General features: G+C 41.7%; 1 protein-coding gene across 1 annotated transcript; it reads left to right on the top strand.

Moving 5' to 3' along the window:
- The first annotated feature begins 7997 nt into the window (after positions 1-7997).
- LOC108710080 (olfactory receptor 8H1) lies at positions 7998-8957 on the top strand. Its single transcript, XM_018250475.2, has one exon. It carries the CDS (start codon positions 7998-8000, stop codon positions 8955-8957), a length of 960 nt encoding a protein of 319 aa, XP_018105964.2.
- The last annotated feature ends 2827 nt before the right edge of the window (positions 8958-11784 follow it).

Here is an 11784-nt window from a genome sequence, read left to right as displayed (position 1 = left end):
TTACGTAATCCGTATCCACCGCTGTAGTAGTGTATACGTTGACCTTGTAGGCATTATTTGCACACTGTTTTCTTCAACCCGCCATCTAGCTGTGTGACCTTGTTCACATTCTGTCTAAATATCCATAATATTACCGTCTCCAGAAAAAACACCGGAGTGACTTTTTTCAAGCAGCCATAATATATTTTACGTAATCTGTATCCACCGCTGTAGTAGTGTATACGTTGACCTTGTAGGCATTATTTGCACACTGTTTTCTTCAACCCGCCATCTAGCTGTGTGACCTTGTTCACATTCTGTCTAAATATCCATAATATTACCGTCTCCAGAAAAAACACCGGAGTGACTTTTTTCAAGCAGCCATAATATATTTTACGTAATCCGTATCCACCGCTGTAGTAGTGTATACGTTGACCTTGTAGGCATTATTTGCACAGTGTTTTCTTCAACCCGCCATCTAGCTGTGTGACCTTGTTCACATTCTGTCTAAATATCCATAATATTACCGTCTCCAGAAAAAACACCGGAGTGACTTTTTTCAAGCAGCCATAATATATTTTACGTAATCCGTATCCACCGCTGTAGTAGTGTATACGTTGACCTTGTAGGCATTATTTGCACAGTGTTTTCTTCAACCCGCCATCTAGCTGTGTGACCTTGTTCACATTCTGTCTAAATATCCATAATATTACCGTCTCCAGAAAAAACACCGGAGTGACTTTTTTCAAGCAGCCATAATATATTTTACGTAATCCGTATCCACCGCTGTAGTAGTGTATACGTTGACCTTGTAGGCATTATTTGCACACTGTTTTCTTCAACCCGCCATCTAGCTGTGTGACCTTGTTCACATTCTGTCTAAATATCCATAATATTACCGTCTCCAGAAAAAACACCGGAGTGACTTTTTTCAAGCAGCCATAATATATTTTACGTAATCCGTATCCACCGCTGTAGTAGTGTATACGTTGACCTTGTAGGCATTATTTGCACACTGTTTTCTTCAACCCGCCATCTAGCTGTGTGACCTTGTTCACATTCTGTCTAAATATCCATAATATTACCGTCTCCAGAAAAAACACCGGAGTGACTTTTTTCAAGCAGCCATAATATATTTTACGTAATCCGTATCCACCGCTGTAGTAGTGTATACGTTGACCTTGTAGGCATTATTTGCACACTGTTTTCTTCAACCTGCCATCTAGCTGTGTGACCTTGTTCACATTCTGTCTAAATATCCATAATATTACCGTCTCCAGAAAAAACACCGGAGTGACTTTTTTCAAGCAGCCATAATATATTTTACGTAATCCGTATCCACCGCTGTAGTAGTGTATACGTTGACCTTGTAGGCATTATTTGCACACTGTTTTCTTCAACCCGCCATCTAGCTGTGTGTATTATCGTTTCCAGAAAAACCAACTGAGTTTTTGTTGTTGTTGTTGTTTTTTAAAAAATAATGCCAGGCAAAGGCAGGCCGCCACGCAGAGGCCGTGCTAGGGGCCGTGCTGCTATGCAATCCTGTGGCCCTAGCAAATTGCCCAGTTTTAAAAAGCCAATGACCCTGAACTCCCAAAATGCTGAAGAGGTAGTTGACTGGCTTACACAGCACACCCCATCCTCTACCGTTTCTAACTTTACCACAACATCCTCCTCATCCTCCACTGCTATGGCCACCCCACGTAACACTTCCTCCACCACCGGTGCCCCTTCTTCACTGGGGTCAGAGGAGTTATTTTCCCATGAGTTTCTTGAACTGAGTAATGCGCAACCATTATTGCCAGAAGAAGATGAAGGAGATGAGGACCTTACACCAGATTTAATTCTGGCAGAGAACACGACAGAGATGGACATAATGAGTGATGAGGAGGAGGTCCCCGCTGCTGCTTCCTTCTGTGATGTGTCAGAAGAAATTGATGCATCTGAGGAGAATGATGATGAGGAGATTGATGTTTTGTGGGTGCCTAGTAGAAGAGAGCAAGAGGAGGGTAGTTCAGATGGAGAGACGGAGAGTCAGAGAGGCAGTAGGAGAATAAGACTTAGAAGAAGCAGGGAGGACAGCCCGCAGGGATCAGTAGGGCAACAACATGTTTCGGCACCTGTGTTCAGCTGGCCAACGCACCCGCCATTGCCGCCAATGCCGCCAACTTCTACTGTTACCGCCAGATCGCACACTTCCAAAAAGTCAGCAGTGTGGGATTTTTTTAATGTGTGTGCCTCTGACAAAAGCATTGTAATTTGCAATGAGTGCAGTCAGAAACTGAGCCTTGGTAAGCCCAACAGCCACATAGGTACAACTTCTATGCGTAGGCAGATGAGCGGCAAGCACAAAGCACTTTGGGAGCAACACCTCAAAGGCAACAGGCAAACTAAAAGCCACACTCCTTCTGGTCCAGCATCTTACTGCTCTACCTCTGCTCTCCTTGACCCGTCTGAACCACCCTCCACTCTGCCTTCCACCTTGACCACCTGTTCCCATTCCCAGTCATCTGCCACCAGCCAAGTTTCTGTGAAGGCCATGTTTGAGCGTAAGAAGCCAATGTCTGACTGTCACCCCCTTGCCCGGTGTCTGACAGCTGGCTTGTCTGCACTCTTAGCCCGCCAGCTTTTACCATACCAGCTGGTGGACTCTGAGGCCTTCCGCAAATTTGTAGCAATTGGGACACCGCAGTGGAAGGTACCCAGCCGCAATTTTTTTTCTAAAAAGGGAATACCACACCTGTACCAACATGTGCAGAGCCAAGTTACCGCATCTCTGTCACTTAGTGTTGGGCCAAAGGTCCATATGACTACTGACGCATGGTCCTCCAAGCATGGTCAGGGCAGGTATGTCACCTACACTGCCCACTGGGTGAACTTGGTAATGGCTGGGAAGCAGGGAATGGGTAGCTCAACAACAACAGTGGAGTTGGTGTCACCGCCACGGATTGCACGCGGTTCTGCCACCACCTCTACTCCTCCATCGCTCTCTACCTCGTCTTCTTCTTCTTCTTACTCTGCTGCTGGGTCCTCCTTCTCCTCCTCCACACCTGTGCACCCCCAGCTCCCCCTAGGCTATTCGACGTTGTCACGCTGTCACGCTGTCAAAAAACTGTCAAAAAACTGGGCAAACAATGCCTACAAGGTCAACGACGTTGACCTTGTAGGCATTGTTTGCCCAGTTTTTTTGGCCGCAGCCACTGAAGCACAGAGGCCAGAAAAAATATGCCATATAAATGCTGAAAATAGTCATTTTTTGCCATACGTTGACTCAACGTATATGGCAAAAAATGACTATTTTCAGCATTTATATGGCATATTTTTTCTGGCAACTGTGCTTCAGTGGCTGCGACCAAAAAAAACTGGGCAAACAATGCCTACAAGGTCAACGTATGGCAAAAAATGACTATTTTCAGCATTTATATGGCATATTTTTTCTGGCAACTGTGCTTCAGTGGCTGCAACCAAAAAAACTGGGCAAACAATGTCTACAAGGTCAACGTATGGCGAAAAATGACTATTTTCAGCATTTATATGGCATATTTTTTCTGGCAACTGTGCTTCAGTGGCTGCGTCCAAAAAAACTGGGCAAACAATGCCTACAAGGTCAACGTATGGCAGTTGTTTAACGAGAACAGTAGATTACTAGCCAGCAAAGCTACCTAAGCTAAAATGTCCCTCAAATCCCTGCAGACTTCTGTCCCTCCAATACAGAGCAGTATCAAGCAGATTACTAGCCAGCAAACTTACTATCATCTGTCCCTGAAATCACTAACAGCTCTCCCCCTACACTATCTCTTCCAAGCACACACAGGCAGATTTTTCAGATACATTTTTGCCCTTGATCCCCCTCTGGCATGCCACTGTCCAGGTTGTTGCACCCTTTAAACAACTTTAAAATCATTTTTCTGGCCAGAAATTTTTTTTTTAGATGTTAAAGTTCGCCTTCCCATTGAAGTCTATGGGGTTCGCGAACCGTTCGCGAACCGCTCGCGTTTTTGCGCAAGTTCGCGAATATGTTCGCGAACTTTTTTTCCGACGTTCGCTACATCCCTAATAAGGGTCCACCCATGGACACACTTGTTGGACAACTGAATTTACAGCTAAAAAGCTTGTCTTTTTCTATTATTATTACTTTGATGAATCTTTATTTCAACCCTTTTCCCTCCTCCCCTGACTTTCTTCTTTTCCTTCCTTCCCTCCCTTCATTCCTTTTCTTGTATTTTATACACCAAGGTGTATGATGTCACGTATGATATATGTTCAATAAAAATCTCAGTTTAAAAAAAAGAAGAAAAAAACACTTGATTTTCACTATTTATTAAACCCCAATGGTTTTAAAAGTCCAATAAAAAAAGTTCTCTGACCTGCTGAGTTCATATAGAAATCAATGGCAGATGTCTCTTTGAAATTTTGAAGATCTCCTGATCTGCGCTGGGTTTCATTCAATAATCTGAAGATTTAATCGTTTCAGGGTCAAATCCGTAAAATTCACAGGTTTCGGGCATCAAATCCAAAAAAGTCACAGTTTTCAGTGACAAATCCGAAAAGATCATATGATTCGGATTCTTTCGCGATTTGATGGAGTTTTTTCACGTACCAGAAATTTTCATGAAAATGTATTGATAAATAGGGAGAAAAGATCAGTATGCATTTGGTTGAAATGATTTTTATAAAATAGCAAGAGAATTTCGAATTTTGATAAATAACCCCCTAAGACTGAAAATGGAACATCTGAAATCAATCATTCAACACAATGATTGAAACAATTCAAAGCTGCTAAAATGTCAAATATTACTGGAAACAATATATATAACTGATCTTACATTTCAAAATAAACTTTAAAGACATTTAAAAATGTGTGTTTTTTCTATATTTCTAAAAGCTCTAAAAATGTGAGATTTATTAAGTACAAAAACCATGAAAACCTCTAATACAAAAACTTGTCAATTAAAAGTTGTAGGTTTTTGCAACCATAATAGAACAGAGGCGATAGCATCACACCACTGGATAGATACACTCTCAGGATCTCAGCACCGTGACCTGGATCCTCACACGTTGGCTCAGGGAACTCACTAGCCCTAATTCCCTATCAGTCTGTGTCCCTATACTACAGTCTTGCCTGAGGGGAGATCTACCTCCTTGTAGCCTCCTAGTTGCTACTTAACCTACCTACAGTGTCTAAAGCCCCCCATACACTGGCCGATAAATGGTGCAGACAGACCGAGTCGGCAGCTTATTGGCCCATGTGTGGGTCCCTCCGATGGGCTTCCCTGATTGATATTTGGCTGAAAGTCGGCCAGATCTCAATCAGGCATCTGTGCGTTTATGCGGTCCCGCGATCCGACCGCCCGTATCAGATGCATTATGATCCAATCATTGGGCCCTAGGGCCCGCGATCGGATCAGCCCGATATTGCCCACTTCAATGTGGGCATATCGGGGAGAGATCCGCTCATTTGGCTACATCGGCAAATGAGTGGATCTCTAAGTCTATGGCCACCTTTCCTCTACTAGAGAGTGCTATTACAGGTAGTAACCTATCTCTAGCTGGCCTCATTCATGGGGTCCCTGCTCCCCGACTTTACTCTCTAGAGGTTCAGGTCCCTCTATGGCAAACTGGCTTTACTGGGCCTTGTTGCACCCAAGCTCCCTGGAAACACCCGGATAGGTTAGACACCAGAAGGCAAAGAGGAAGCTCCACCCCTTCTCACTCACTACACCAAAGTGTGACAGGAAGTGGTCACAGCGCCTCTTGGCCAATAACTGGGATATGTAGATTACAACTAGCTACATGGGCATCTGCTCAGTAACTAGGGAGATCAGGAAGTGTAGGGATTTAAAGCCATAGGAGCACATTAACCTTATGGGTCCCTACATACACCCGGGGGGAAATGATTTAAAAATGTTTTAAATGTTTTCAAATGCACTTTAATATTTAGTACACATTAGGCAGTGTACAACTCACAATAAATCCTTGACGTGGCACATGAGCTTTAGCCAAAATGTGGCACTGACACCTCAGTTTTTATAAAAAGTATTTAAAGTGATGCACACAGACTGAATTTGCGAGTTTTTTTATATCCATCTGATTCAAACACTCAGTCACATTGCCATAGTCTTTTTCTTTTAGTCACCAAGCAGCATTGCCATTTTCATATCTGTTTCAATTCATTTCAACAATTCTGCAAGAGGCTGATGTTCGTCTGCTTAGGAATAAAATTAGAAACCTTTCTCACATCTTTCCTAAGCAGAAGAACATCAGCCTCTTTCTTTCTCCTGACAACTTCCTTGACTACTTGCTGGTCAGACTGGTGGGAAACTGACCAGCAGGTGGCGCTGTTGTAACACAATTCATTCATATTAACAGTACATGTATCCCTTAATATCTTGGAATTAAAAGAAAAATAAATAATGAATGTACATTGCAAAAGTGCTTAGAATAGTCCCCTCATCAGTTTTAAATTCACTTAATTTAAAAGTTTACTTAACCTTTAAGGTACAAAATATAATAATTTTTATTAGTAGTGTCTCAAGTAGCTCAGTCTTTTGTCGCATTAGAGTTCCATTTAAGCGTCCAACTATTAAACACACATCGCTTTTATCACCTACCCCCAGGGTAGACACGGTTGAGTTCAGTATTTGCTGTATCTCTTCAAGAGTCATAAAAGCTCAAGCATGGGGTGTTTTGTTTGTTACTCTGCTTAGACAAAGACCAATGATAAACTTCTCACTCTGTCACCAGTCCTCATGCTATTGAATAGCAGCACTTAAATACTCAAGTTTCTGGGGCCAAGATCCACCTGATGTTTTATCTTTCCCTGTTCTCTGCCTGAGGTCAGCAGTTGACAATACACCCCATCTGCCAGGACTCATAGCACAGCTTACTAACGGGCAGTCTGATAATTAGTTTAGGTGACTTATCTGAGGTGGTACAATGTCATGTATTGGGCTTGGTGGCAGAGGTGAATCAGTGTAGTCAAGTTAATCCAGGCCATTATTTGTAGTGATGGGCTAATAAATTTGCAGCGAATTTCCACGTTTCCCCGCCGGCGAATAAATTTGTGAATCTTCAGTGAAAATTTCAGATTTTTTCATGAAAACGTTCAAATTGCTCGATTTTTTTGTGAAAATATTTGAAATGCTTGATTTTTAAGTGAAACCGTTCGATTTGCTTGATTTTTTGGTGAAAAAGAGCAATTCGAAGTGAAAAAGTTCGAATTGCTCGATTTTTTTGTGAAAATGTTCGAATTGCATTATTTTTTTGTGAAAACATTCGAAATTTCAAAATTTTCTCGTGACCTTTCTGAATTCACAATTTTTCGGGAGAAATTCGCCCATCACGAATTATTTGCCAACTGCTGTTCTTCCTCCCATCTTATGTCTGTGGAAGGTCTTGAAAGTCAGTGGGCTTGGCAGGGGGTAGTTTTGCTAATGGTCCTGACGCAAAAACATGAATCTAAAACAATTTGTAGCAAGCAAAACCTCGTTGAAAACTATTAATTGTGAAAGCTGAACCTACATTGTACCAGCAATTGTCTTCTCCAGTATTACAGCCGCTACACTTACAATAATCTTCTTTCTTGACATTTCAGTTGGGGGTTTTTTATATGTGCAGTTTAATAAATCATAACAATGTTCCTCTTGGAAGATTTCAAATAATTCTTTTGTTAATTGTATCTGCGCATAGAACCTCCATTGGGATTGCACTGATGGGGACTCAGAGGTGGCAACGTATTTTCATCAGACTATTTATATCAGACACAACTCATTCTGAAGTAGATCTGTACTTGCATTAGAAGGTATGGTATGAAGAGCATTGGATGGTGTCTTGGTATTGGTGCAGGTCATAGAATTGTAAGTTATTATGTTTAGAGTGTAATCATCATACTTTGTCATCATCACAACTGAACACACAACCTTTTCTCATGCACAATGTTTTATGTACTGTATTGTCTCCATAAATGACACTGGAGGATCATCAGTTGTTTATTTCTAAACAGGCTTTGTGAAGATCTGATGAGCAGGAAAAGTATGGAAAATGCCTCTTCTGTTAGCAGGAACTTTGTTCTTCTTGGAATTGTGGAGATGGAAGAGCTGAGCTATCTCTACTGCATTCTTTCCCTGTTCATATACATATTTATAATGGTGTTGAGTTTGGAGATTGTGCTTGTGGTTCTGACAGAAGAAAGCCTCCATGAGCCCATGTACATCTTCATATGTAATCTCACCTTCAACGGAATGTTGGGCAGCAGCTCTTTCTTTCCCAAGCTGATCATTGACTTGTTGACTTCATCCCATCAGATCTCACACGTTGGCTGCTTCCTCCAAGTTCTTGCTATGATGACTTATGCCTTTTTTGAGCTCTCCTCTTTTACAATCATGGCCTATGACAGATATTTGGCTGTGTGCGACCCCTTGCGATATGTCACCAAAATGACCAACGCAAAAGCCATAAAGCTCATCCTAGGTTTCTTTGCTTACTCGTTTATTAATATCTTGGTTGCGGTTATTTTATCCTCAAGACTTACTTATTGCGGGTCACAAATCAAAAATATATTTTGTGATAACCTTTCCCTTATTGTCCTGTCTTGTGGAGATTCCTCTGTAAATAATGTCTATGGGGCCCTAAGTACCGTTACTTTGTTGGTTTTCACATTACTGATTACTGCTTATTCCTACCTAAAAAACTTTATGGTTTGTCTTAAGATTTCCAAGGAAGCCTGTGAGAAAGCCATTCATACTCTGATCACCCACTTACTTGGCTTTTCTATCTTCTTGGTTGGGGGGATGTTTATTTTCATACGATTCAGACTGGGGAACAACAATCTCCCTCTTTTTTCCCAAGTTCTTCTCTCTGTAACTTTTATCGTTTTCCCTCCTCTCCTCAACCCTCTGATATATGGAATAAGGACTAAAGCATTAAGGGTCAAAATCTTTCAGCACCTGCACAAAATAAGAATCATATCCAAACTCTAAGGAATAAACAGGTAGGGCCCCATTGTATCTGTAAACCCTTGTTTGTTATTCAACATTTGTTCCCTGTTCATTATAAACTAAGGTAAAAGACTGCGTAACTTGTTGGCTCTATATAAATAAATGATGATGAAATAACTGGCAGTTAGGCAGGTTGTGTATAGACTTAAAAGGTAGAACATTATCAACCTAACGTACTATGTTACAATGTTATTTTTAATGTCTATGATCGGGGATTTTGGACTACGGCTCATTCTGTAATAAGGACCATGAGATAAGGCTATGAAAATATTAAAAACCCAGTTGGATTGTTTTGCAGTTAAAATGGATTTAAAGGAGAATTCAACCCTAAAGTTAAAAAACCACTACCCTTCTACCCTACATAGACCCCTTCCCTCCTCCCCCCCAGCCTAAGTGGTACCCCGGGCAAATGCCCCTAACGTTTTACTTACCCCTCGGTGCAGATTCAGGCATCAGAGTTCTTTGTAATGAGGCCAGCGCTTCTGCAATTTTTGTGAGTTTGGTGCATGTGCAGAAACAGAAAATTGCTCCAACTGCGCATGCGCCGCCACGCTGGTCTCCTTCTGAAGATTTCCGAAGAGAAGAAGATGGTGCCCGTGAACTCCGATGCCTGAATCTGCACTGAGGGGTAAGTAAAAAGTTTGGGGCATTTGCCCGGGGTAACACTTAGGCTGGGGGGGAGGAGGGAGGGGGTCTATGTAGGGTAGGGGGTAGGGTTTTTTTAACTTTAGGGTTGAGTTCTCCTTTAATCAGCTTAGCTTGCATCAAATACAAGCAACTGTCTTAGGGGCAGATTTACTAAAGGATGAATTGTCACCAGCGACTGCTTCGCACCCATCGCTACACTTCACCAGCGCTCAGAATACGCTAATTCACTTAAATGCGGAGTTTCGTCGTAGGTGGCAAACGCTGCTGACTTTTCGGTAGCATTACTTCGGTAATGCGAGCATTTGATAGTGAAGATGCGCTAGTGCTCAGGTCAATATGCATAGGGTGGAAAATGTAAAGTTGTATGGAAGTTTTTATGTTAAATGTTGGTGCAAATTACACTTTTAAAACAAATGTCCAGGGAACCTTAATAAAGACAAAAGAGTTATTCTAATGCCCTACACATGAGCCCACTGTAAAATTAATATTCCAGATGTTTGCAAATGTATGGGGATGTATGGGGATAGCCGGTTACCCAAAAAAAAGTTTGTTAGGTCTTTTGCAGGCAATCAGGCTGAAAAAGGGAAAAGTCGCCAGCGTTTTTTGAACTTTGATGTATTTTCGGCTCACAGAATATGATGTAAGTGACAGAAGATTGAGGAAGATTTATCTAATTTAATGCACTTCGTCTGGTCTGAGGTGGCAAAGGTAACTCTGGCAAAAGAGGTAACGTTCAGTAAAATCCGCATTTTAGTGAATTTGCGGAGTAGCGTCCGTTCGCCAGATTTAAAAGTTGCCTGGCGATAGAGTGCGAATGACCGCTAGCCCCAGTCTCTTTCGCTAGCGAATTGGCACCTACGTCCGTTAGTAAATAGCCGATGTCCCTGCGGGTGGCAACGCTGGCGAAAAGTAACTAGTGTTAGCCACTTCGCCCTTTAGTAAATCTGCCCCTTAGTTATGTTAATTTTCGGTTGTAAAGTTTTCAATAAAAACATAAAAACCCTAAGGAGAAAAACAAGATCACCCACTTACTTGCCTTTTCTATCTTCTTGGTTGGGGGGATGTTTATTTTCCTACAATTCAGAGTGGGAACAACAATCTCCCTCTTTTTGCCCAAATTCTTCTTGCTGTAACTTTTCTAGTTTTCCCTCCTCTCCTCAACCCTATGGAACAAGGACTAAAGCATTAGGGGTCAAAATCTTCCAGCACTTGTACAAAATCAGTATCTTATCAGTTCCATGAGACCTTGTATAAACTGCACATATTATACAAATACATATTGTCATATAAAAACAATATTTCCACAGCCCATTTATCTGCAGATCTGGGATCTGTTGTCAGAAATGACTGTTCAATGAGGTTTTCTGACAAGGGGGTTACTTTGTAATAAGGAGCACGATGCCTTCAAGCAATTAAAAACATTACAAACCCAAACAGTATCATTTCGCAAGCATTATGGATTTAGCGACCAAAGCTCAGATATCAGCAAAGTTAGAATTAAGTCCATAAAGGGCAAAGTTGTTACCGCCCGCAGGGACATTGGCGATCTATTAACGGGCGCAGGTGCCAATTTGCTAGTGAAAGAGACAGATGCTATTGGTCATTCGTACTATATCACCAGGCGACTTTTCACTCTGGCGAACGGTTGTTGCTTCGCAAATTCACTAAAATGCGGATTTTACTGAACGTTAGCTCTTTCGCCAGAGTTGCCTTCACCACCTCAGACCAGGAGAAGTGCAATAAAGTGGCCAGATCTTCCTCAATCTTCTGTCACTTACATTATATTCTGTGAGCTGAAAATGTATCCAAGTCCGACTTTTCCTTTTTTCAGTTCGATTGCCTGCAAAAGACCGAATTTAAACTTTTTGTTTATTAACCGGGTTCCCCCATACATTTGCAAAAGAATAACTCCATTGTCTTTATTAAGGTTCCTGGACATGTGTTTTAAAAAGTGTAATTTGTAAGTATTTGCACCAACATTTAACATAAAGACGTCCATACAACTTTAAATTTCCCGCACTATGCAAATTGACCCCTAGCGAAGTTTCATAAGGCACAAATAAACGCTAGCGCATCTTCACTATCAAATGCTCGCACTGCCGAAGTAATGCTAGCGAAAAGTCGCCAGCGTTCGGCGTCCACGCCAAAACTCTGAATTTTT

The sequence above is a fragment of the Xenopus laevis genome, chromosome 2S (genome assembly GCF_017654675.1).
Source record: "Xenopus laevis strain J_2021 chromosome 2S, Xenopus_laevis_v10.1, whole genome shotgun sequence".
NCBI lineage: Eukaryota > Metazoa > Chordata > Amphibia > Anura > Pipidae > Xenopus > Xenopus laevis.
The sequence above is the reverse complement of the archived record's forward strand: the minus strand, read 5'-3'. Positions and strand labels throughout refer to the sequence as shown.